Raw genomic sequence first — 26,610 nt, forward strand, 5'->3', positions numbered from 1 at the left:
TACTGTGCAAGAAAAATAGGAAATAAAAAGATATGCAGTGTCACGGCCGTCAGCGTCAAACCTGGGACCACCCCCCAGTTCCCAGGCCCTGGCCTTCCGGGATCTGGCCCCTGCACTCACACATAATTCTCAAATATTAACGGAACTCCGCCTGTCACCCGACTCTCTAAGACTAGGCAAAGAGGCATCAACATGAAAGAGACAACACAACCCCGCCATCCTGTGAGAAACATACACGGGGAGCACAACTGCTCCTGGTGACAGGAGTTCGTGAGTTTCTCCGCCCTCCTCACTGTGCTTTTTTGCACATTCTAAATATTCTAAGAAATACCTATTGGATTTGTCAGTCAGTGTTTACTTGATGTTTAGTTTGCCTAATTGTAAAAGCAAAAGCTGCTTATTAAAAATACTTAAATGCTACAGAAACCTAACAGAGGACCATCCCCTATAATCTCACTTCAGAGTTTTTCTATTTCTTCCTATTATGTTTATTATTTGTGCATTGCATGCTAGTTCTGAAGTAGAACTCTATTGGTATCTACAATGTGCCTAGAGATGCATCAATAAAGTAAGAAAGATTGACGGATGGGTAAAAATACAGATAGATAAATGTGTGATAAAACAAGCATAATAAAATACTAATGGTAGAACCTAGGCCAGCCGTGGGCAAACTACAGCCCGCGGGCGGATCCGGCCCATTTGAAATGAATAAAACTAAAAAAAAAAAAAAGACCGTACCCTTTTATGTAATGATGTTTACTTTGAATTTATATTAGTTCACACAAACACTCCATCCATGCTTTTGTTCCGGCCTCCGGTCCAGTTTAAGAACCCATTGTGGCCCTCGAGTCAAAAAGTTTGCCCACCCCTGACCTAGGCGGTGAATATACGAATGTTCACTGTAAAAAATCTTTCACTCTTGCTCAGCTGGTGTGGCTCAGTGGTTGAGTATCAACCTATGAACCAGGAGGTCACATTTCAATTCCCAATCAGGGCATATGCCTGGGTTGTGGGCTCAATCCCCAGTAGGGGATGTGCAGAAGACAACTAATCAATGATTCTCATCGTTGATGTTTCTATCTCTCTGTCTCTCTCCCTTCTTCTCTGAAATAAATAAAAGTATGTTTTTAAAAAATCTTTCACTCTTACTCTATGTTTTAAAACTTTTCATAATAAAATGTTTGGGGGAGGGGGGGCAACCCATAAAGATTAGCAAAAAAAAAACAAGTATTGGTGAAGATGTAGGAAAAAGGGTATTTTCTTTTTTAAATGGATAATTTCTTATAAATATATGCTATAACTTTTCTGGAGTGTAATTCAGCAAAAGTATTTAACCAAACATGCAAACCCTTATACTCAGAAATTCCATTTCTAGGAATTTCCCTGAGGAAATAATCAAGAATGTCCACCATAGCATTATTTATACTAAAATAACCGGCAACAACCTGTCAAATAACAATGAGCTGACCACATTTTAAACAGCCCCGCCCCGCCCCCCACACCCGACTGAAGTTGCCTGTGTCCCTTAGCGCCTCAGAGGCCTCTGCCCCTGCACAGCAGGTCTTATCTACTCCCACAGGGAGAGCGCACTTAGGTCAGCTCCTCTGCTTTTTTTTTTCCAGCTCCCTTTTCAGCTCCTCTGCTTTGTGAGCAACTGAAATAACCTGAAAATCACTGCAGTAGAAGAATATGTAATGACATTCTAAGATGTGTGAGATACTCCTCGTGAAAAGCAGCATGTGCAGTATGACCCGTACACACGGAACAGCAGTGAACACACAGCACATGCTCACTGAGGTAAGGCTATGGCTGACTTCCATTTCTTCAGCATTGCGTGTCTGTACTTTCTATATATTCTTTATTTACACGTTACTTCCATAAAAAGAAAAAAGTCATTACAAGAGCAATAAAATTTTAAATTATAATTCTTTTTGTTGATGAGTTACTCTATATAAAAGGTTAATATGCTAATTAGACCGGACAGCCAAACGACCTTCCGGACGAAGCCGGGGCTGCGAGGGCCAAGCCCCTTGCACCATTTCATGCATCGGGCCTCTAGTCTAATAATAATAAAAGTGTAGTATGCTAATTAGACCGGATGTCCTTCCAGACGACTTTCCAGATGAAGCCGGTGCTGCAAGGGAAGCCCGGGTCCTGGGTGTCAGAGGGAAGCCAGTGCCGGCAGCTGGGGGAAGGAAGGCCTACTCTTGCACGAATTTCGTGCATCGGGCCTCTAGTAAAAACATAAAAATGCACCTCCTCATTAAGCATTCTGCCAACACATATTTTATTTTTTAAATATATTTTTTTATTGATTTCAGAGAGGAAGGGAGAGGGAGAGAGCTAGAAACATCAGTGAGGAGAGAGAACCACTGACTGGCTGCCTCCTGCACACTCCCTATTGGGGATCGAGCCTGCAACCCCAGGCATGTGTTCTGACCGGAATCGAACCCCGGATCTTCGGTCCACAGGCCAACACTCTACCCACTGACCCACACCAGCCAGGGCCCAGCACATATTTTAAAACATTCACCATCTTTAGTCACAAAAATTCTACTTTGGCTGCATCTCTGATTATGTAAAAAAAGTTCTTCAAAACAAATTTATTACAGTAAAGCTTTTAAACAAAATAAATACACAACAATAGGGGAATGATTAAAATATGTGATAGTAATAGTCACATTATATATGTAATCATGAAAAGTACAGATTTTGGCCGAAACCGGTTTGGCTCAGTGGATAGAGCGTCAGCCTGCGGACTGAGGGGTCCCGGGTTCGATTCCGGTCAAGGGCATGTACCTGGGTTGCGGGCATATCCCCAGTAGGAGATGTGCAGGAGGCAGCTGATCGATGTTTCTCTTTCATCGATGTTTCTAACTCTCTATCTCTCTCCCTTCCTCTCTGTAAAAAATCAATAAAATATATTTAAAAAAAATAATTAAAAAAATAAAAGTGCAGATTTTGAAGAACTTTTTAAATAGGGAGAAATGCCCAAGATATAATGCTAAAAAAGGAGAGAATATAAAACACTATCTTGATCTAAAACATATATACATTTTACATGTTTACAGCCACGGCCAAGCAATAAGCTATCTAACCATCTGCCTAGAACAGCCAACTAAAGAAGCACGATAAAATACAAAAGAAAGAAGGCACTGGGAGAGAAAGCTGAGAACCCTATGATCTCACTCACGTGCGGGATATAAAACGGAAACTCGCGGACACAAACACCCGTGTGGTGGGGGCCAGAGGGAAGGGGTATGGGTGTGGGGAGAAGGGGGCCTAATATGAGGTGACAGAAAGTGATTTGACTCCGGTGGTAGGGACACCATGCACTACAGATCTGGTCACACAGAAACCCACACCTGAAACCTACATGCTCATGGTGGCCAATGTCACCCCAATCAATTGAAACAGAAGGCTCTGGGAGAGCAACCGGACAGCCAGCGCTTGCGAGGCGGCCGGGCTCCGGAGAGGAGAGCACACTGCCGGAAGCACCACACTGCACCTGGGGTTTCCAGGTGGTTTCAACAGGCTGGGCATTCGGGGTATCAGAATGGCCATCTGTGAGGGCCAACAATCCTGGAGAAAGGAGGAGCAGAGGAGGAGAGTTAAACTGTGCTGCAGGGTCCCTGGAGTCGTGCTGACCCCTGACCCGCGTGCCTGGAGTCGTGCTGACCCCTGACCCGCGTGCCTGGAGTCGTGCTGACCCCTGACCCGCGTGCCTGGAGTCGTGCTGACCCCTGACCCGCGTGCCTGGAGTCGTGCTGACCCCTGACCCGCGTGCCTGGAGTCGTGCTGACCCCTGACCCGCGTGCCTGGAGTCGTGCTGACCCCTGACCCGCGTGCCTGGAGTCGTGCTGACCCCTGACCCGCGTGCCTGGAGTCGTGCTGACCCCTGACCCGCGTGCCTGGAGTCGTGCTGACCCCTGACCCGCGTGCCTGGAGTCGTGCTGACCCCTGACCCGCGTGCCTGGAGGTGGCTTCTGGTTCCTCAGGTGACAGCGCTGCCAAGGAGGAGCAGATGCGGCTGTGCTGCCAGCTGGAAGGCCTCTCCAATAACCATGTGTTCAATAAGAGAGGAGAGTGGGGAATTTTTATTAGAAAACTAAAATCAATACATTTTTGAAAATGACATGGAAATTCTAGAACCCAAAATTATTCTATCTGGCCCTAGCCAGTGTGGCTCAATGGATAGAGCTCGGCCTGCGGACTGAAGGGTCCCAGGTTCGATTCCGGTCAAGGGCATGTACCTCAGTTGCAGGCTCCTCCCCACCCTGGACCCTGGTTGGGGCTTGTGCAGGAGGCAACCAATCGATGTGTTTCTCTCACATTGATGTTTCTCTCTGCCTCTCCCTCTCCCTTCCACTCTCCCTAAGAATCAATGGGGAAATATCCTCAGATGAGGATTAAAAAACAAAACAAAACCGCCCTAACCGGTTTGGTTCAGTGGATGGAGTGTCGGCCTGCGGACTGAAGGGTCCCAGGTTCGATTCCGGTCAAGGGCATGTACCTTGGTTGTGGGCACCTCCCCAGTAGGGGGTGTGTAGGAGGCAGCTGATCGATGTTTCTCTCTCATCGATGTTTCTAACTCTCTATCCCTCTCCCTTCCTCTCTGTAGAAAATCAATAAATTTTTTTTTTTTTTTTAAAAACCCATAGTATCTGAAAATACAAATTCAACAGATGGACTTAGGGCAGATTAGACACTGCAAAATGATAAAGGAAGTTGGAATATAGCAGGAACTATTCCGAGTAAAGAGGAAAAAAGAAAACAGGTATGAGTGCACCACCTGTTAGGAATGGCGCCAAGCGGCCCCTCAGGTGACAGGCGTCCCAGCAGGGGAGGAAAAGAGACTGCAGTACTCAGGCTACTTAAGAAGCAGTGGGCGAGAATTTTCTAAGACATTCACATCGAACCACAAAAAGCAGTAAAGCCCACACACCTCAAGGACGTTCAGAAAACTGCTGGGATCCAAAGACAAGGTGCAGGGGGAGACACCGCCTTCAGGGGAGCACACGGAGGCCGGGCAGCCAGGGGGCAGGGCGCTGCGCTTGTAAAGCACCTACGACAGGAACTCTAGCGCAATGCTCTACGCAGGGAAAATATCTTTCAAAAATGTTAAAGTGAAATGAAAGATTTTCTGTCAAACAGAAGGTGTTTTCCATCAAACAAAATCTGGGAGCATTCACTGGTGGGAGACACATACAGTCTCCCGCTCCCCCCCCCCCCCCCCCAACGCCTGTACGCTCCGTCTGTCTCTAAAGGAAGTGCTTTGGGCAGAAGGAAAAGATTCCAGACGGAAGCCTGGCAAAGTAGTATGGGCTGGAGAATAAGTCTGTGGGAAATTTCATGTACGGAAAGTGTGAAGAGCCAGACCCTACTGAGTCCAGGGTGCATGAAGGGAGTGTGCAGGATAACTATTAAAAAGAATAATTAAAGGGGGAAATGTTAAAGGTACTTTGAGAAAGTAGAAAAATGAACCAAGAACATATGGGAAAAAAATGAAAACAAATATTCCAATTATTATAAGGCAAAGGATGCTAGACTGGACTTAAGGGGAAATGTATATGCTGTTTATAAAAATACCCCTTACATGTAAGAACACAGAAAAACAGAAAGTAGAAGGACGGTCAAAGGTCATAGAAACACCAACTAAAGGAGATCTGATGTAGCTATTCTATTCTAGTTTATTTTTTAAATATAGTTTTATTGATTTCAGAGAGGAAGGGAGAAACATCAATGATCATGGTGAAGAACCTTTCACTGTGCAAACAAAAAATTATGGAAATTAAGAAATATACTTTTTAAACAGCCAATTGATCAAAGGAGAAATTGCAAGAGAAATTAGAAAATATTTAGAGGAGAATAAAAAGGAAAATCACTAACCAAAACTATGGGACTCAGCGAAAGCAGTGCTAAGGGGTAAATTTATAGCTGTAAATGTTTGTTAAAAAACAGGACTAGCCTTAGCTGGTTTAGCTCAGTGGATAGAGCGTAGGCCTGGGGACTGAAGGGTCCCGGGTTCGATCCTGGTCAAGGGCACATGCCCTGTTTCGGGCTCCATCCCCGGTAGGGGGCGTGCAGAAAGCAGCTGATCAATGATTCTCTCTCATCATTGATGTTTCTCTCTCTCTCACTCTCTCCATTCCTCTCTGAAATCAATAAAAACATATTTTTTAAAAAACAAAACACAACAGGACTAATCTGCCCTGGCCAGTGTTTCTCAGTGGTTACAGTGTTACCCCAAAGGGTCACCAGTTCAATTCCAGGTCAAGGGCACATACTGGGGTTGCAGGATTGGTCCTAGGATACGTGGAGGAGACAACTAATCGATGGGTCTCTCTCACATCAATGTTTATCTGTCTGTCTCTCTCCCCCCGCCCTCCTCCCACTCTTTCTAAAAACCAATGGGAAAAATATCCTTGAGTGAGGATTAACAAAACAAAACCAGGAAGATCTCAAATCAACAACTGAACTGCAATTGAAAAAAAATTATTTTAAAACTGCAGTACTGGCATAAAGACAGACATACAGAAACAAAATAGAAAGCCTAGAAATAAACCCTCACATATATGGTCAAATGATTTTTGTCAAGGGTACTAAGACAATTCAATGAAGAAAGGACAGTGTTTTCAACAAATGGTGCTAGGAACACTGTTTATCCACATGCAAAAGAATGAAGTTGGACCCTAACACCATAATCAAAAGTTAACTCAAGTCTGGCCAGTGGGACTCAGTGGTTGAGCACTGACCTATGAACCAGGAATTCATGGTTGGATTCCCGATCAGGGTATATGCCCAGGTTGCGGGCTTGATCCCCAGTAGGGGGCGTGCAGGAGGCAGCTGATCAATGATTTTATCTCATCATTGATGTTTCTATCTCTCTCTCCCTTCCATATATTAAAAAAAAAGTTACCTCAAAATGAAGGACCTAAATGTAAGACCTAAAACTAAATAAATCCTATATAATAAAAGGCTAATATGCAAATTGTCCCCTTGGGAATTTGACCAACCCAGAGCTCAACTGCTCATTATGACATGCACTGACAACCAGGGGGTGGCACGGAATGATGGAAGACCCCGGCTGGCGGCCAGCAGCCATGGGAAGAAAGGCCTCAATCGGCCCTGATTGCCAGCCAAGTCTAGGGACCCTAGCCTTGCACTAATTTCGTGCACTGGGCCTCTAGTTCTAAAATAAAACATTTAGAAGAAAACATAGAACAAAAACTTCATGACATTGGACTTGGTAGTGATCTTGGAAATGACACCAAAGGCACAGGTAACGAAAGAAAAAATAGACAAGTGGTCTTCTTGAAAGTTTTTTGCATCAAGACTGAAATGGCAACCCACAGAATGGGAGAAAATGTTTGCAAATCATATATATGATAAGGGATTAATATCCAGGATAAGAAGAGAACTTCTAAAATTCAACACAAACAACCTGATTAAAAAAATGGTAAATGGGAGGAACCAAGATGGCAGTGTAGGTAAATGCCAGTACTCGCCTCCTCCCACAACCACATCAAAATAACAACTAAAATACAAAACCATCATTCAGAACCACCATTCAGAACCACCTGAAAGCTGGATGAATGGAATTCCTACAACTAGAGAAGAAAACACAGAGACTGGTAGGAGGGGCAGAGGTGTAAAATGGGCTGGTGGAACACTCACATGTGCCCTTTCTTTTTCCTTCTTTCTTTCTTTATTTACATATATATTTGGGTCCTCTCTCTCTTAATGAATCTGGCTAATGGTTTATCAATTTTATTTATCCTTTCAAAGAACTAGCTCTTGGTTTCATTGATTTTTTTGTATTTTTTTTTTTTTTTAGTCTCTATGTTATTTATTTCTGCTCTAATCTTTATTATTTCCTTCCTTATACTTACCCTGGGCTTTTCTTGTTGTCCTCTTCCTAGTTCTTTAAGTTGTAGGGTTAAATAGTTTATTGCTGAATTTTCTTGTTCTTTGAGGTAGGCCTGTAGTGCTATGAACTTCCCTCTCAGGACTGTTTTTGCTGTGTTCCAGAGATTTTGGGTTGTTGGGTGTTCATTTTCATTTGTTTCCAGGAACTTTTTTATTTCTTTCTTGAACTCTTTGGTACCCATTCATCTATACTAATAAAAAGGTAATATGCAAATTGTTTGGGACGCCCTCACGCAACAACTGAATATAGGCTGCGTGGGGCGACCAGGCAGGTGGCGGGGGGGTGGGGGGGGTTGGAGGCAACCAGGATGGCAGGGGGGGCAGTTATAGGTGATCAGGCCGGTAGGCAGAGGCTGTTGGGGCGATCAGGCAGGCAGGCAGGTGAGTGGTTAGGAGCCAGTGGTCCTGGATTGGAGAGGGTGCAGGCTGGGCTGAGGGGACCCCCCCATGCACAAATTTCATGCACCGGGCCTCTAGTTGTTTAATAACATGCTATTAGCCTCCATGTGTTTGAATGTTTCTGAATGTTTTTACTGTAGTTGATTTCTAATTTCATTCCACTGAGAAGATGCTTGATATTATTTCAATTTTCTTAAACTTGTAGAGACTTGCTTTGTGTCTTAACATGTGGTCTATATTTGTGAATGACCCAGGTGCACTTGAGAAGAATGTATATTCTGCTGCATTGGGGAGGAATGTTCTATAAATGTCAATTAAATCCATCTGATCCAGTGTGTCCTTTAGAGTCACTGTTTCCTTAAGTTTTTGTCTGGAAGATCTATCCAGTGAAGTCAGCGGGGTGTTAAAGTCCCCTACTATGACTGTATTGTCAATCTCTCTGTTAAAGGCCTCTAGAAGTTTTATTTATATATTTAGGTGCACCTATATTAGGTGCATATATGCTTACCAGGGTTATATCCTCTTATTGGATCAATCCCTTTAGTACTATGTAGTGACCTTCATTATCTCTTGTGATGGCCTTCATTTTAAAGTCTATTTTGTTGGATATGAGTATTGCTACTCCAGCTTTTTTTTCTTTCCTATTTACATGGGAAAATTTTTTTCCCATCCCTTCACTCTCATCCTGTGTGTGTCTTTTGTTGAGGTAGGTCTCTTGTAGACAGCATGTAGTTGGGTCATGTTTTTGTATCCATTCTGCTACCCTACACCTTTTGACTGGAGTATTTAATCCATTTACATTTAGGGCTATTATTGAGAGGTACTTATTTATTGCCATTTTAGTTCTGTATGGCTAGGTTTCTCTCTTTATTTCTTCTTCTCATTATAGCAATCCCTTTAGCATTTCTTGTAATGCTGGCTTGGAGGTGATGTACTCTTTTAGCCTCTTTTTGTCTGGGAAGCTCTTTATTTCACCATCTATTTTGAATGATAGCCTTGCTGGATCTAGTAATCTTGGTTTCAAGATCCTTGCTCTTTATTACCTTGAGTACTTATGCCATTCCCTTCTGGCCTGTAGAGTTTCTAATGAGCAATCAGGTGTCAGCCTTATGGGAACTCCTTTGTAGGTAACAGTTTTCTCTTGCTGCCTTTAAGATTCTCTGTCTTTAATTTTTGGCATTTTAATTACGATGTGTCTGGGTGTGGGCCTGTTTGGGTTCTTCTTGCTTGGGGTTCTCTGTGCCTCCTGAATTTGTGTGACTTTTTCATTTACCAGGTTAGGGAAGGTTTCTGCCATTATTTATTCAAACATGTTCTCTAACCCTATCTTTCTGGCACACCTCCTATGTGAATATTGTTATGTTTCACGTTGTCTCACAGCTCTCTTAAATTGTCCTTCTGTTTTTTAATTGGGTTTTATTTTTTTCATTTTGGTTCTCTGATTGAGTGATTTTTTTCAACCCTGTCTTCTAATTCACTGATTCGATCCTCAGCTTCCCCTAATCGGCTGTATATTCCTTCCAATGTGTTCTTTATGTTTGCTGTGTAATACTTTATCTCAGACTGTCCTTTTTTTATAGTTACTATATCTTTTTTCATGCTGTTGAGCATCTTCACCATCATTACTCTGAACTCTGTTTCAGATAAATTTCTTAGCTCTGTTTCATTTATCTCTTTTGGAGAATTCTCTAGGTCTTTCAATTGGGGGGTTGTTTCTTTATCTCCTCATTGTGGCTGTCTTTCTGGGTTTGTGACTATGTATTAGGTAGATCTGCTACGCCTCTCAAGCTCCAGTGCAGGATAGTGTCAAATGCTGTTTCTAATTAGATCAGGCAAAGACTCAAAGCCTCCAGAGACTGCCTGCCTATAGACTGATAGGATTCCAATTTGAAGTGCCCCCAGGCAATCGTCTTCAGGTGTGGCGAGAGTTTTTTTCAACAGGGTGGGGCAGTGGCTTCTGCCTGGAGGCTAATTGTTATTTTTGGTCTCTTAAGAGTGACCTGAGGGCAAGGTGTTTTCCAATAGGCTGAGTCAACTGTCTTCCCCTAGGCAAGGTAAATATTTGTTTGGCAAAGATGTCCTCTGCTGTGTGAAGGAATGACTCAGCCCAGGAAACTGGGGGTGTCTGCCTTCTGAGCGCTATCCCCCTGAGTCCCCAGTCCTGTTCACACAGCTCCAATCCACATTGCCCTCCTTCTGCCGGAGCACAAGGTGGGTGGCTTCATAGGGAATTTTGTGCGTTGGCCCTTTAAGAGGGTACCTGAATTTTCAGCCCTCTCTCCATGGCAGACAGCAACTCTTGCTTTTCACAGTCAGATGTTATGTGGGTACCCTCCTCAGATTTGGTGCTCTCTGCTGGGGAGCCCAGCTTGGTAATTAGATCCCAGAGTTCTCAGTTGCAACCCCCCACAGTTGAGGTATCTCTCTGGAACTTCAGCTGCTGTCTGTGGCGCCTGGCCAGCCCTTTTGTGCCTCCGCCCTTCCTACCAGTCTCTATGCAATCTCCACTTTCCATCCTCAGGTATCAGGGTTGTCTCCTGCGAGTCTTCCACTGATTATTCAGAAAGTTTTTCTGTATTTTAGTTGTAATTCCAGTTTGTTCCTGGGAGCATGTTCGTGCAGTATCCACTTACTCTGCTGCCATTTTTAATCCTCTCTGTGTGCCCTTTTTATTGATCAGGAGGGTTATCTCGGCTGCAGAGGCCTCCCACAAGGAGCAATGGGTCCCAGCCTGACACCAGACCCCTAGCCCAGGGTACCAGAGCTGGGAAGAGAAGTCCCCATAACTTTGTGCTGTAAAAACCAGTGGAGATTGTGGCTGAGTGACAAGGAAGCTGCTGGAGACCAGGGAGTTCCACTTAAAGAGCCAGTACACAAACTTACTCAGACACGATCCCTCTGAGCTCCAGTGCTGGGTGGCTTTGGAGGACCCAGGGATATATAAGGAGGCACTGGATTGTCTGGCACCGTGGCAGGAACTCAGCGGCGGATTTCTCCCAGACAAGGAGTCCTTGCAGGGGTCATTGTTCCTGTGCTGGGACCACCCCTGTTGCAGAGCTGACTAGAAGCCATATCTGAGTTTCCATCAGCCGGGCTCACACTGTTCACTCTGCCCTGGTAATTCCCTGAGACCCCAACCCACCCAAGTTGTTCGCAGCAGCTTTTCCATATCAATTTACTATCCTGACTCAGGCTTCAGACTTTCTTAAAAATCTCTCAAATAAGCAGCAGTTGGAGTCAGCATGCCTCAAACCTATCAATAAAAGGCCAAGACCCAGCACTAGCACCAGCCTGCCTTGCTTCATAGCTTGACTTTACATAGGCACTTCACAAGCCCAATACAAGTAGCAGCCATCTGTGGATTTCTCTGTAGCTCCTGCCCAGTGCCCAGTGGCCTCAGGCAGTGGCTGACTTTGCACCTCGGGAGGCCCCAGAGCCAGTGCACCCAGTGGACAGCTTCAGACCACACCAGATTACAACTCTACACATCCACCAGCAACACACTCAAGGGGCAGACTCAGTGAGCACAAAAGCCCCACTGAAGCAATTCCTAATCCATAGGGGTGTCTCCTATACTACAGCTCTCCCACTGTAGTCCCAGCCAATCCTCACAGCCAATTGGCCTGGAGGTCAATTCCTCCCAGTGACACCAACAGCAATCAAGTCTCAACTACAATAAGACTGTGCACACAGCCCACAAAAGGGTGCACCTAGAGTGCCCAGCTCAGGTGACTGCAGAGGCTGAGCCACTGGGCCCTACAGGACACCCATACAAGTCCACTCTACCAACTCCAGGAGACATAGCAGGTCTACCTAATACATAGAAACAAACACAAGGAAGCAGCCAAAATGCAGAGACAAAAAAATATGTCACAAATGAAAGAAATGGAAGCAAGCAAATTACTGGATACAGAGTTCAAAACCATGGTTATAAGGTTACTCAAGGACCTTAATGAGAGCTTCAGTTGACTCAGAGAACTTCAAGGCATTTAGTGAGGCTTTCAAGGATCTTGGTGAGAATGTCAAAGACATGAAAAATGATGAGTCTGAATATACTTTCTGAAATAAAGAATAATTTACAGGGATTCAATAGGAGAGGATTCCAAGAAACAAATCAATTATTTGGAATATGAGGAAGCAAAAAACATCCAAGCAGAAGAGAAAAAAGAAAAATAATACAAAAATATGAAGATAGTGTAAAGAGCCTCTGGGACAACTTCAAGCATAACAACATTCACTTTATGGGTTTGCCAGAAGGAGAAGAGAGCAAAATATTGAAAACTAATCTGAAGAAATAATGACAAAAAAAGTACTCTACTGGTGAGAGAAATAGACCTACAAGTCCAGGAAGCACAGAGAGTCCCACAGGAATCCAAAGAGGCCCACACCAAGACACATTATAATTAAAAAGCCAAGGGTTAAAGACAAAGAGAGAATCTTAAAAGCAGCAAGAGAAAAGCAGTTAGTTACCTACAAAGGAGCACCCATATGACTGTCAGCTGATTTCTCAACAGAAACTTTGCAGGTCAGAAGGGAGTGATAAGAAACATTCAAAGTAATGAAAAGCAAGGACCTATAACCAAGCTTATTCTACCAAGCAAAGCTATCATTTAGAATTGAAGGTCAGATAAAGAGCGTCAGAGACAAGATAAAGCTAAAGGAGTTCATCACCACCAAACCAGTATTAAATGAAATGTTGAAGGGTATGCTTTAAGAAGAGCGAGAAGAAGAAAAAGATAAAAAATATGAACAATAAAATGGCAATAAATACATATTTATCAACAACGAAATCTATAAATCAAAATAAATGAACAAGGAATCTAATGTACAAAATAAACTGAATAAAATAGAATCAGAGGCATGAAAACATGGAGCAGACTGACGAATCTCACAGAGAAGGGGAGGTGGGAAGAGATTAACCAAAGGTTTTATATGTATACCAGAGGCCCCATGCAAGGGGCTTGGCCCTCACAGCCGCGGCGGCTTGCCTCAGCTCTCATACCCCAGCTTCGTCCAGAGGATGTCTGGAAGTTTGTTTGGCTGTCCAGTCTAATTAGCATATTACATTTTTATTATTATAGATATGTATTACCTATGGACACAGACAATAGGGTAAAGTCCTGGGGTGGGGCAGGAACCAGGTGGAGGGGGGAAACAGGGGAAAAAAAAGGGGTTATCTGTAATACCCTTAACAATAAAGCTTTGTTTAAAAATGGGCAATGGCCTTCAATAGAAACTTCTCTAAAGAAGATATATGAATGACCAATAAGCACATGAAAAGATGCTTAATATCATTAATCATCAGGGAAATGCAAAACAAAATTACCATGCAATACCACCTCGCACCCATTAGGATGGCTGCTATAAAAAAATAAAAATAGCCCTAGCTGGTTTGACTCAGTGGATAGAGCATGGGCCTGCGGACTGAAGGGTCCCAGGTTCGATTCCGGTTAAGGGCACATGCCTGGGTTGCAGGCTCGAACCCCAGTGGGGGACATGCAGGAGGCAGCCGATCAGTGATTCCCTCTCATCATTGATATTTCTCTCTCTCTCTCCCTCTCCCTTACTGTCTGAAATCAATCAAAAAAAATAGAAATGAAAATAACAAGTGTTGGTAAAATTTTGGAGAAATTGGAACCTTTGTGCACCATGGTTGGGGATGTAAAATAGTACAGCTGCTGTGAAAAACAGTATGAAGGTGCCTCAAAAAATTAAAAATAGAATTACCATATGATCCAGCAATTCAACTTCTGGGTATACACCCAAAATAACTAAAAGTAGGCTCTTAAAGAGATAATTGCTCACCCATATTCACAGTAGCGCCATGTGCAATAGCTAAAACAAGAAGAGCCCAACTGTCCATTGACAAATGAATGGATAAGCAAAATGTCACGCAGACACGCAATAGCATAGCATTCAGCCTTTCAAAGGGAGTGTTCTTCAACAGGCTACAATATGGCGAACCTTGAGGACATTCTGCTGAGTGAAATAAGCCAGTCACAAAAAGCCAGATACTGTATGATTCTACTTACATGAGGTATTTAGAATAATCAAAATCATAAACACAAAAAGTATAATGGTGGCTGTCAGGGGCTGGGAGAGGGGAAGTGAGGATTTATTGTTAACAGGTATAGAGTTAAACAAACTGAAAAGAATTATGGAGATGGTGGTGATCGTTGTACAATGTGAAGTATTTAATTAATAAAACTAAACTATACTAATAAATAGGTCAGATGAAAAATTTAATGTCATGTGTATTTTACCACAAAAAAGCAGGTACCCAAGAATTAAAATTAAAAATAAGAATTAAGAAATTAACTTTTTTTTTAATCGCTTCTCGGCCTTTTGGCTAAGATCAAGTGTGAAGAAATTAACTTTTTAAAAATCAATAAAAACCAAAATGCTTCTTTGAGAAAATGTAGTAAAATTGATGAACCTCACCCAGCAGGATCGATCTCTGTACATTTACACAGAAAAGAATGGGAGGAAACAGTTCAAACATAAACAGGGCGATTTTTATATGTGCAAATGCAGACCCATTTTTACTTTCCTCTGAGTTTACTTTTCTGTAGGTAAATTCTTTAGCAGGACAACTCCACAGTGTGAAATGCAGCTTTTAGACTCACCTGGCAGCCAGGGAATAAATGGCATTGGCCGATGCGGAAGGTTTGATTTTGGGGTGCTCACACTCTGGACCTGCTAATGGGCTGCTATTCATATTCTGGAAAGAAAAGTGTTGAAAAAGGGCCTTCTTAATACAGCTAAGCATCTCCTCTTATTAACCTACTGACAATAACAAGAACAGTAATACAGACACAGACCTCACTCCACGCCACCCTCAGGTTATTACATCTAACAAAAGCACAGCTGTTCCAGGCTCTGAAAGCTCAAATGTAGGGAGACGAGGGAGACAGAGATAAAAAACAAGCCAAGGACTTATGTATTTTTTCTTAATTCTAGAAATACTTGTGAAAACTGTCTACACAAATACCATTTCTAACTTTAGAAACCTATTTTTCTATATTGACACCACCACAAAGTCACTCCTAATCCCTCACTGAGATGCCATCCCTGTCATCCCTCCCCTTGCAGTCATTCCTGGCCACAGCATGCCTCAACCTCTCCCTTCCACTTCCATTTTTTCCCTTAGATTTCTAACTACCTGCTGGTCAATTCTTGCTTCAATAGCTCATCTCAAATTCAACATGTCTCTAGCCAGGTTCAAAACCTCAAGGGTGGGTGCGTGCGTGTGTGTGGTTTCCTGTCCTGTCCCCACCCACAGACTGCTTTCAAACTTACTGGGTCTTTGTTTCTCACCCTCTCAAGACTCTGCCTAATCTGGCTGCCCCACCTGCTCACAGACAGCTATCCTCCTTCCTGCTCACTTAGCACCAACTATGGTCCACCCTGTCATTCCTCAAACACTCTCCTAAGCGCAGCTGCTTTCCCTTCATCCCGGAATTGTCTTTCCCCAGAATTAGCATGGCTCCCCTCCTGATGCTCCAGGTCTTGGCTTAGCTGTCCCAATGCCCCTTCTGCCCTACTTTTTCTCTACAGCACTCATCCATGTCCAACACCATGTATGTTCTAACTTATCTTTTTTATTCTGTCTTTCCCCTACTAGAATAAAGACTTTAAAAGGGCAAGAATTTATGTTGAGTGCATAACTGAACCAACAAAAGAATGAACATACCTCTTCCACCCTCAGTTCCAGACCCCTTATAGCTCATGCTTATAGAATGGACCACTAACCTGTCTTTTTTCAATCTATTCTCTTATCAATCCATTCTACATACAATTATTGGAATCACTCTTTATAATTAAAAAATGTTTTTATTTATTTTAGAGAGAAGGGAAGGGAAAGGTAGAGGGAGAGAGGGGGAGATTGTGAGAGAGAGAGACATTGATCAGCTGCCTCCCATATGTGCCCCGACCAGGTATCCAACCGTGAGTGGGACAACGCTCCACCAACTGAGCCACACCGGCCAGGGCGGGCATCTCTTTAAACTGGCATTTTGGTCATGTCACGCCACTAAGTTAAAACTTTGAAATGCTCCCCATTTCCTACCAAATAAATTTAAATTCTTGTGGGAGGCCCTCTAATCTAGTACTAATGTCCTTTCTAGCCACCTTTCATACTTTGATACACACAATTTCTGCTCTACTCAGCCGACCGCTCATCTGTAATACACCGAAGCCTTCCTGCATGTAGCTCTGCTCTCCTTAGAGCTGGGCACGCTGTGGAAAGAGCCCTTCAAATTCAGAAGTCGCTCTTTCCAGGGAGCCCGCACCGTCTGCTCTATCTGGAAATAGTTTCTCCTCTAAAGCTTGTGCTTTCATTTACACTTCTCACGGTGCGCACATTCACACACACACTTGCGATATTTACAAATATGCCTTACCTGCTCTATAAAAATACGCATTTCTTCGGGGTAGGGACTATATTATCTTTGAATCCTATATAAAACCTGTCACAAACACTGACCCCTTAAAGGTCACCCACAAGTATTTCTCCTTTTTTCTTTTATTAATCCTCACCAAAGGATATATTTTCCATTTTTAGAAGGGAAGAAGGGGGGGGGGGCACACAGGGGGGAGGGGGCGCACGGCGGGGGTTGCGGGGAGAGAGGTATCTACTGGTTGCCTCCCACATGTGCCCCGACTAGGGCCGGGGATCGAACCTGCAACCCAAGCATGTGCCCTTGACCAGAAATGGTACCCTCGACCATGCGGGGCAGGGGCTGATGCTCTAACCACTGAGCCCAGGCCAGGCCACAGACACTTCTGAACAGGCTGAGTCATTGTAACACCAGGACTCACCACGGAGGCATCCGGACTGAAGGCGCTCCCAGGCCAAGGCCCCTCTGCTCTGGGCTCCATTTGGGAGGGCAATGAGAAGGGCAGGGAGTGCCGGTTGGTCAACTCCCGTCCTGCCCAGGGCTCCCCAGGGCTCGGGGTGACGACGGGCACTCTGGGGACTGGCCGAGGCAGCCAGGACTCCCCAAGGCGGCTGGAGGGGACGGGGGGCAGTTTGTCCCTGGACGGAGAGTCGCCGGGAGTACAGGGCAAGGGGCGCCTCTGCGGCCGGGCCTCCGCCCCCCCGGAGTAAGGCCGGTCGGGAGGGGGCGGTGGCGGCAGGTCTCTCAGGGTGGGGGGCGCTGGCAAGGGCTTGTCCTTATGCAGGGCGCCAGCGGCCTGTGGGGCAGATGGAAGCAAGTCAGTGGCGCCCCGGCTCCCAGGCAGGCAGCAGAGGGGGCAGCAGAGGCGTGGGCGGGTGGCGTTACCTTAGGAGCCGCTCCCAGGCCAGCGCCCACAGGGCCGGGCAAGCGCTGCTGCAGCAGGTCCAGTCGGGGCGGCACAGGGGGCAGGGGCGCCTGTGGAGCCGCGGAGAACGGAGAGGGGGGCCGCTCCACCTGCACAGGGAGGCCTCGGTCAGGCTGGTGGGCGTGTGGCACCCTCCCCGCCCACGCTGTGGACACTGACCAGCGGCCATGGCACACCTGGCTCTGCTCGGCCACCAACAGGCCGGTCCCCATGCCAGGGGCCCTGTGGGCTCAGCAGCAGGCCAGTGCGCACGGCCGGCCAGTCTTCATCTTCAGATAAATATTTTCAATATTAAAAACAGAAAGCCATATAAAACGAAAGAAACAGACATTAACCTCTCAAGAAATCATCTGGAAAACAATGCTTTAGGGGCAGAACCACCAAGATCAACAACAACAAATTCTCTGTGGGCTGTAATGGCAGAAAGAAAAAGAGTTTCCTAAGGAAAACGCTCCACAAAATCACTAAAAGGCATACGCATCCTTCTGAAGAAACTAGAGGCCCGGTGCATGAAAATTCATGCACTGGAGGGGGTTCCTCGGCCCAGCCTGCCCCCTCTCACAGTCCAGGAGCCCTCAGGGCAGGAGGCGACCTGGTGATCAGGGGAAGGCAACGCCCCATCACACCTCTGCTGCTGCCACTGCCGGCAGCGCAAGCCTCGGCCGGCCCTGGTTACCTGAGCCTCGGGTGGCCCTGGGTGGCTGGGGGGCTGAGGGGACTGGGCGCTGCCATCTTGTGGCTGTGGGTGCCGCCATCTTTGCAACGGCATGAGGGTCAATTAGCATATCCCCTCCTTATTAGATAGGATAAGTTGTTTCACTTCAGTAATTAAAGGAACTAGTATTTTCTGTCAATTTATGATCTAAACAACGAGGTGCCAAATTAGAAGACACCACACACGTGAAGCCTTTGCCATCTCCCGGCCTCAATGACAGCAGGCAATGGATGGCTGACTGTCCAGCAGGAAGCCTCGCCCAACTGCGCGTGGCGCCTGCAGGGCATCAGCTGCAGGCACCAAAGCAACCACAGGACACAGCCACCGCACCTGCCCCTTTCTTGGTGCTGCTGGTGAATGAGGTAAACACAGTCCTAACCATTGCTCCTGGCCTTCCCTCCAGCTTCAGAAAGCGTCCCGGCGAGGGGGCGCGAACAGTGCGATCTGGGAAGCTAAACACTCAGTTAAGAAAGCAAAATCTGCCCTGACCGGTTTGGCTCCCTGGATAGAGCATGGGCCTGTGGACTAAAGGGTTCCAGGTTCGATTTCGGTCAAGGGCATGGACCTTGGTTGTGGGCACATCCCCAGTAGGGAGTGTGCAGGAGGCAGCTGATTAATGTTTCTAACTCTCTATCCCTCTCCCTTCCTCTTTGTAAAAAAAAAAAAAATCAATTAAAAGTATTTTTAAAAAAAGAAAGCGGAATCATTAGTCAAGTTAACCCTCCCTTCATCATCAATTTCTAGTCAATCACCGTGTCCTGTTAATTTCCCATAAAATAATCTCATATCTACAGCAGCCTTTTCATTGTGCCTATCAGCCCTGGGCCTGGTTTATGAAAACGGTTGTCTAGCGGTTCTCCTAGCTTCTAGTTTTTTATCTCAGCACATCCTTTTGCTCACCATTACCAGCTCAGCCATCCTTAAATACTCACCAATTCAGAAACCATCCGTCCGTAACTCATTCTCCCCCATTCTTTATGCTGGAATTCCCTCTTCCTCACTTTGTTCAAATTGTTTCCCAGTTTGGAAGGCCCTCTCTGCCTATGTTTTGGTATATGTTTTTATTGACTTCAGTGAGGAAGGGAGAGGGAGAGAGACAGAAACATCAATGAGGAGAGAGAATCATCTGTCAGCTGCCTCTTGCATGCTCCTACTGAGGATCTAACTTGAAGCCTGACCAGGAATCGAACCGTGATCTCCTGGCTCATGGGTCGACACTCAACCACTGAGCAACACCAACCAGGTCTGTATGTCCTCTTTGGAAAAATGTCTATTCATGTCCTGTGCCTATTTTTTTAACTGTATAGTTTGTCTTCCTTTTGCTGAGTTGTGTGAGTCTTTATACATCTTGGAAATTAGCCCCTATGAGATGTGTCATTGGCAAATATGTCTTCCCACGTAGTGGGTTCTCTTTGCATTTTGAGGCTGGTTTCTTTTGACACGCAGCTTTAATTTCATACAGTCCCATTTGTTCATTTTTTTCCTTTGTTTCTCTTGCCTAGGAGATTTATCAGTAAAAATTCTGCTACGTGCAATGTCTGACAATTTACTGCCTGTTTTCTTGTAGATGCTTTATCAGAGCTTACATTTAATCTTTTATTCATTCTGAGTTTATTTTTGTGTATGTTGTTAGTTGGTGGTCTAGTTTCATTGTTTTCAATGTACCTGTCCAATTTTCCCAGCACCATTTATTGATGAGGCCATCTTTACTCCAGTATATGCTCTTACCACCTTTGTCAAATATTAATTCAGGATAAAAGCAAGAATTAGCCCTAACTGGTTTGGCTCAGTGGATAGAGCATCGGCCTGTGGACTGAAGGGTCCCAGGTTCGATTCCGGTCAAGGGCATATACCTTGGTTGTGGGCACATCCCCAGTAGGGGAGGTGCAGAAGGCAGCTGATTGAGGTTTCTCTTTCTTTGATGTTTCTAATTCTCTATCCCTCTTCTTTCCACTCTGTAAAAAAGTCAATAAAATATATTAAAAAAAAAAAAAGCAAGAATTAATTTCTGGGGTCTCTGTTCTGTTACATTGATCTACCTGCCTGTTCTTGTGCCAGTACCAGGCTGCTTTGATTAAAATGCCTTTGTAGTATAGTTTGATATCCAGTATTGTGATCCCTCCAACTTTGTTCTTCTTTCTCAAAATTGCTAATGCTACTTGGAGTCTTTTTTGGTTCCATACATTTTTAGAATATTTGCTTTAAACCTGTGAAATATGCCAATGGTATTTTAAGAGGGATTACACTATAGATTGTTTTGGACATTTTAATGATGTTAATTCTTCCAAGCCATGAACACAATATATACTCCCACCTGTTAGTATATTCCTCTAATTCTTTCTACCTATCTATCTATTTATTCATGTATGTATGTATGTAAATCCTCACCCAAGGATATTTTTTCCATTGATTTTTAGAGAGAGTGGAAGAGAGAGGGAAAGACAGAAACACCAATGTGAGAAAGACACACTGATTGGTTGCCTCCTGCATGCCCCCGACCAGGGCCTGGAGCCTGCAACCAAGGTATGTGCCCTTGACCGGAATTGAACCCAGGACCCTTCAGTCTGCAGGCTGACATTCTATCCACTGAGCCAAACAAGCTAGGGCATCTTCCTCTATTTCTATCTTCAATTTCCCACAGTTTTCTGAGTAAAGATCTTTTACCTCCTTGGTTAAGTTTATTCCTAAGTATCTTTTTTTTTCTTTTCCTGAAATGGTAAATGAGATTGTTCTTTTAGTTTCTCTTTCTTAAAGTTCATTATTGGAGTATAAGAATGACACTGATTTCTGGATGTTAATTTTGTATCCTGCCACTTTGCCTAATTCATTTATTAAATGTATTAGTTGTTTGGCGGAGTCTTTGGGATGTTCTATGCACAAACTATATATATAAAAGCTAAGCGACTGGAATGGCGGAACGACGGGAACGAATGGTCACTATGACACACACTGCGGCAGCCAACGGGCCTGATTGGGCCCCCCAACCGCCTGTGGCCCCTCCCCCTGGCCATCCCCGCCCCCCCATTGGCCACCCCAATCCCCACTGCGGGAGGGGTCCACCGGCCAACCTCCTGCAGCCCCTTCCCCCTACCAGCGGACCCTACCCATGCACAAATTCATGCACTGGGCCTCTAGTACCATATAATCTGCCAATAATGACAGTTTTACTTCCTCCTTTCCAATTTGGATGCCTTTTATTTATTTTTCTTCCTCTCTGACTTCCAGTACAAGGCTAAATAAGAGTGGTGAGAGCAAACATCCTGTCTTGTTCCTGTTTGTATGAAAAATGGTTTTAGGTTTTGCCCACTGAGTATGATGTTAGCTGTAGGTTTGTCATATGTGGCCTTTATTATGTTGAGGTATGACCCCCCTATTCCCACTCTGCTGAGTTTTTATCAAAAATGGGCACTGAACTTTGTTGAATGCCTTTTCTGCATCTATTGGTATGATCATGTGATTTTTATCTTTCATTTTGCTTGTGATGAATTACATTTATTGATTTGCTGATATTGTACCAGCCTTGCATTCCCAGAACAAATCCCACATTGTCATGGTATATAATTGTTTCATTGTATTGCTGAATCCAATTTGCTAATATTTTGTTGAGGATTTTCGCATCTATGTTCATCAGGGATATTGGCCTGTAATTTTCTTTCTTTCTGGTGTCTTTATCTGGCCTTGGAATTGGATAATGCTGACCTCGTAAAATAAGCTTGGAAGTGTTCCTTCCTCTTCAATTTTTTGTAATAGTTTAGGGAGGATAGGTGTTGTTCTTAATTGAATGTTTGGTAAAATTCCCCCGGACATCTATCTGGTCTAGGCCTTTTGTTTTCTGGAAGTTTTTTTTTATTATTGCATCAATTTCATTTAGGTCCTAACAGCCCATTCAGGTTGTCTAATTCCTCCTGATTGAGTTTTAGAAGATTGTGTTTCTAGGTATTTGTCCATTTTGCCCAGGTTATACAGTTTGTTGGCATATAGATATTCACAGTATTTTCTCACAATTGTCTTGTATTTTTGGGGTGTCAGTTGTTACTTCACCTCTTTCATTTCTCATTTTACTTATTTGGGTCCTCTCTTTCTTGATGAGTCTGGCTAATGGTTCATCAATCTTGCTTATCTTTTCCAGGAACCAGCTCTTGGTTTCCTTGATCTTTTGTATTTATTTTTTAGTCTGTATGTCTTTTATATCCTCTCTGATCTTTATTATTTCCTTATTCACTAGGCTTTTCTTGTTGTTCTATTTCTAATTCTTTTAGTTGCAGCAGATCATTTATTTGAGTTTATTGTTTCTTGAGGTATACCTGTAATGCTATAAACTTCCCTCGCAGGACTACCTTCACTGTGACCTATAAATTTTGTGTTGTTGTGTGTTTGTTTTCATTTGTTTCCAGGAAGCTTATATTTCTCCTTTGATCTTATTGGTAGTCCATTCATTGTTTAATAACATGCTATTTAGCACCCATGTGTCTGAATGTTTTTCAGGTGTTTTTTCTTTTTTTACTGTAGTTGATTTCTAGTTTCATACCGTTATGATCCAAAAAGATGCTTGATATGATTTCTACCTCCCTGAACTTGTAAATGCTTGTTTTTTGTCCTAACATGTATATCTTTGAGAATGTCCCATGTACGCTTGAGAAGAATGTATATTCTGCAGTTTTGGGATAAAATGTTTAGTAAATGTCAATTACATCCACCTAATCTAGTGTGTGCTTTAAGGTCACTGTTTCATTGTTGATTTTTGTCTGGAAGACCTATTCATTGATGTCAGTGGGTATTAAAGCCCCCACTATAAGTGCATTGCTGATCATTATCTCTCCTTTCAAATCCTCCAGGAGAGTGTTGTTTTTTCAATCCTCACCCAAGGATATGTTTTTCATTGACTTTTAATTTTTAATTTTTAAATATATTTTTAGTAATTTCAGAAAGGAAGGGAGCTAGAAACATCAATGATGAGAGAGTCATTGATCAGCCACCTCCTGCATTCCCCCTACCAGGGATCGAGCCTGCAATCCAGGCATGTATCCTGTCTAGGAATTGAACTGTGACCTCCTGGTTCATAGGTCAATGCTCAACTGCTGGGCTCCACTGATTCTTTTTAGAGAGAATGGAAGGGAGGGAGAAGAAGGGCAAAGAAAGTAATATCAAAAAGAGAAAAACACATTGATTAGTTACTCACACCCCAACAGGGGCCAGGAATCAAACCTGTATGTGCCCTTGGCTGGGAATCGATCCCTCGACCCTTCAAATCACAGGCCAACACTCTAACCACTGAGCAACTGGCCAGGGCCTCCAGGAGTTTCTCTAATATAGTTAGATTCTCCTGTATTGGGTGCAAATATGTTTACCAGGGTTACATCCTCTTGTTGGAACGATCCCTTTAGTATTATATAGTGACCTTCTCTATCTCTTCTTATGGCCTTTGTTTTGAAGTATATTTTGTCAGATATGAGTAATATTACCCCCCACTTTTTTTCTGTTTCCATTTGCATGAAAATTTTTTTCCATCCTTTTACTTTCATTCTGTGTGAGTCTTCTGTTCTGAGGTGGATCTCTTGTAGACAGCATGTATATGGGTCATGTTTTCTTATCCATTCAGTTACCCTATGTCTTTTGATTGGAGCATTTAATTCATTTACACTTAAAGTTATTAGTGACAGGTACTTATTTATTGCCATCTTTATTCTTTATGACTATGTTCCTCTCTTTCTATTTCTTCTTCTTCTTACTATAGTCCTTTCAGCATTTCTTGCAGTGCTGGTAGGGTGGTCATAAGCTACTTTAGTGTTTTTTGTTGGGAAGCTCTTTATTTCATCTTCAATTCTGAATGATCGTCTTGCTGGATAGAGTAGTCTTGGATTCAGTCCCTTGCTTTTCATTACTTTGAATACTTCGTGCCAGTCCCTTCTGGCCTGTAGAGTTTCTGTTGAGAAATCATCTGACAGCCTTATGGGAGCTCCCTTGTAGGCAACTGACTGTCTCTCTCTTGCTGCCCTTAAGATTTTCTCTTTGTCTTTAACATTTACTATTTTAATTATAATGTGTCTTAGTGTGAGTGTATTTGTGTTCATCTTCATTGGGACTCTCTGTACTTTCTAGATTTGTGTGACTTTTCTTTCACCAAGTTATGAACGTTTTCTGTCATTTTCTCTTGTTATTCTTATCGTCGTCGTGGTTATTAATCCTCACTCAAGCATACTTTTCTATTGATTTTAGATAAATTGGAAGTGAGGGAGAGAGGGAGGGAAGAAGGGAGGGACAGGGATACAAACAGTGATGAGAGAGAAACATCTATTGGTTGTCTCCCACACGTGCCCCGATCAGGAACTAGGATAGAATCTGCAACTCAGGTATATGCTCTTGACTGAGATTTGAACCCATGACCCTTTGGTGTGGGGGCCAATGTTCTAATCATTGAGCCACTGGCCAGGGCTCTGTCATTTTCTTCAGTTTCTCCATCCCTTGTTCACATTCTTCTCCTTCTGGTACCACTATGATGCAGATGTTATTCCATTTCACAGGATCGTAAAATTCCCTTAAACTCTTCTCATGCATTTTAAGTGTTTCTCTTTTTGCTGCTGTAATTGCTTTTTCCTATCTTCTCTTTCAAATCACTGATTCTACCCTCTGCTTCACCAAGCCTGCTTTTAATACCTTTCAGTGTCATATGTGTGACAGATTTAGTTGTCATATTTAGTATTCTTCATTTCTGACTCGTTCTTATTCATGGTTTCTATGTCCTTTTCATGCTGATGTAGTTCCCACGAATTTCCTTACAGTTCCCATTAAATTCCTTGTAGTTCTGTTAAGTTCCTTGAGCACTGTTATAACCATTACTCTGAACTCTGATAAATTGCTTACCTCCATCTCAGTTCAGTGTTTTTCTGGAGATTTCTCCTTTTCTTTCATTTGAGGGTTGGTTGTTTATCTTCCTTGTTAGTTGTCTCTTTGTGTTTGTTTCTATGTATTAAATATACTAGCTATGACTCCCAGTCTTTGTGGGGTGGTCTTTTTATAGTAAATATCCTGTGGGACCCTGTAGTGTGGTCTCCTTGAACTCCTGAGCTGAATGCTCTAGGAATAACCTTTTCGTGAGGTATTTGGGCTCTACTGTTGCATTAGGTTTTGACTGCTGTTGTCCAGTTTGTGGGTGGGATCTCCTCTCAAGCTGGCTCTGAGGCTCCACCCACACCATGTTGTGCAAGCTGTTGTATAGGACAAAACAAAACAAGAAACAAACAAAAACATACAAATGAACCTGACAACAACATCAAAAACAACCTCAAAAGAATATTAAGAAAGAGAACAAGAATAGTAAGTGAAAAAGAAATATAAAGAAATAGTCTACACTAATAAAAGACAAACATGCAAATTGACTGTACCTTTGCCACGACTTAAGCCACGCCCACCAGCCAACCAGGGCGATTATATGCAAATTAACCCAACCAAGATGGCGGCTGGCAGCCACGGAGCTGGAGCAAGCAGGAGGCTTGGTTGCCCCAGTGATGGAGGAAGCCAAGCTTCCCGCCTGCCACGGCGGCTCTGAGCTCCACTCAAGGCAACAAAGTTTCAATTATAGAAGATAAATAAACCCCAGATACCTGCTTTCAGCCGGCTGTGGCCACGGAGCTGGAGTGAGCAGGAGGCTTGGGTTGCCCCTGGCGATGGAGGAAGCCAAGCTTCCCGCCCCGCCCTGGCCGGCTCTGAGCTCCACTCAAGGCTACAAAGTTTCAATTATAGAAGGTAAATAAATCCCAGAATAAAAAAAAAGCAAAAAAGGAGAGGCTAGGAGCTTCTGCCGCCGGGGGGCTTGGCCAGCTTGAAAACTGCCCTCAGCCCTTCACCCAGATAGGCCAGGCACCCCAGTGGGGACCCCCCGACCCTAAAGGGGGTGTGGCCAGCCTGAAAACAGCCATCAGCCCCTCACCCAGGCTAGCCAAACCTCCATGGGGTGAGGGTCCCCACTGGGGTGGGGGGGCTTGACCAGCCTGAAAACAGCCATCAGCCCCTCCAGGCTGGCCAGGGATCCCAGTGGGGACCCCCACCCTGAAGGGGGTGTGATCAGCCTGCATACAGCCACCAGCCCCTCACCCAGGCTGACCAGGGACCCCAGTGGGGACCCCCACCCTGAAGGGGATGTGACCAGCCTGCAAACAGCCTCCAGCCCCTCACCCAGGCTGGCCAGGCAACCCAGTGGGGACCACCATCCTGAAGGGGGTGTGACCAGCTGCAAAAAGCCATCC

At 44.1% G+C, this 26,610-nt stretch overlaps 1 protein-coding gene across 6 annotated transcripts in view; it reads right to left on the reverse strand.

The window, feature by feature from the left end:
* Positions 1 to 26,610, reverse strand: part of CBL (Cbl proto-oncogene) — a 100,542-nt gene that overhangs the window by 5,544 nt on the left and 68,388 nt on the right. For 4 of the 6 annotated variants that reach the window (XM_036324013.1, XM_036324018.1, XM_036324014.1 and 1 more), the window contains exons 10-12: positions 17,613 to 17,741; positions 17,149 to 17,523; positions 14,955 to 15,049 (exon numbers count right to left, since the gene is read on the reverse strand). In XM_036324013.1, coding sequence (XP_036179906.1) covers positions 14,955 to 15,049; positions 17,149 to 17,523; positions 17,613 to 17,741 — 599 coding nt within the window. The remainder of the gene's footprint in view (positions 1 to 14,954; positions 15,050 to 17,148; positions 17,524 to 17,612; positions 17,742 to 26,610) is intronic. The other 2 variants (XM_036324015.1, XM_036324017.1) reach the window with 2 other exon arrangements.

This window comes from Myotis myotis, unplaced genomic scaffold (genome assembly GCF_014108235.1).
Source record: "Myotis myotis isolate mMyoMyo1 unplaced genomic scaffold, mMyoMyo1.p scaffold_m19_p_10, whole genome shotgun sequence".
Lineage (NCBI taxonomy): Eukaryota > Metazoa > Chordata > Mammalia > Chiroptera > Vespertilionidae > Myotis > Myotis myotis.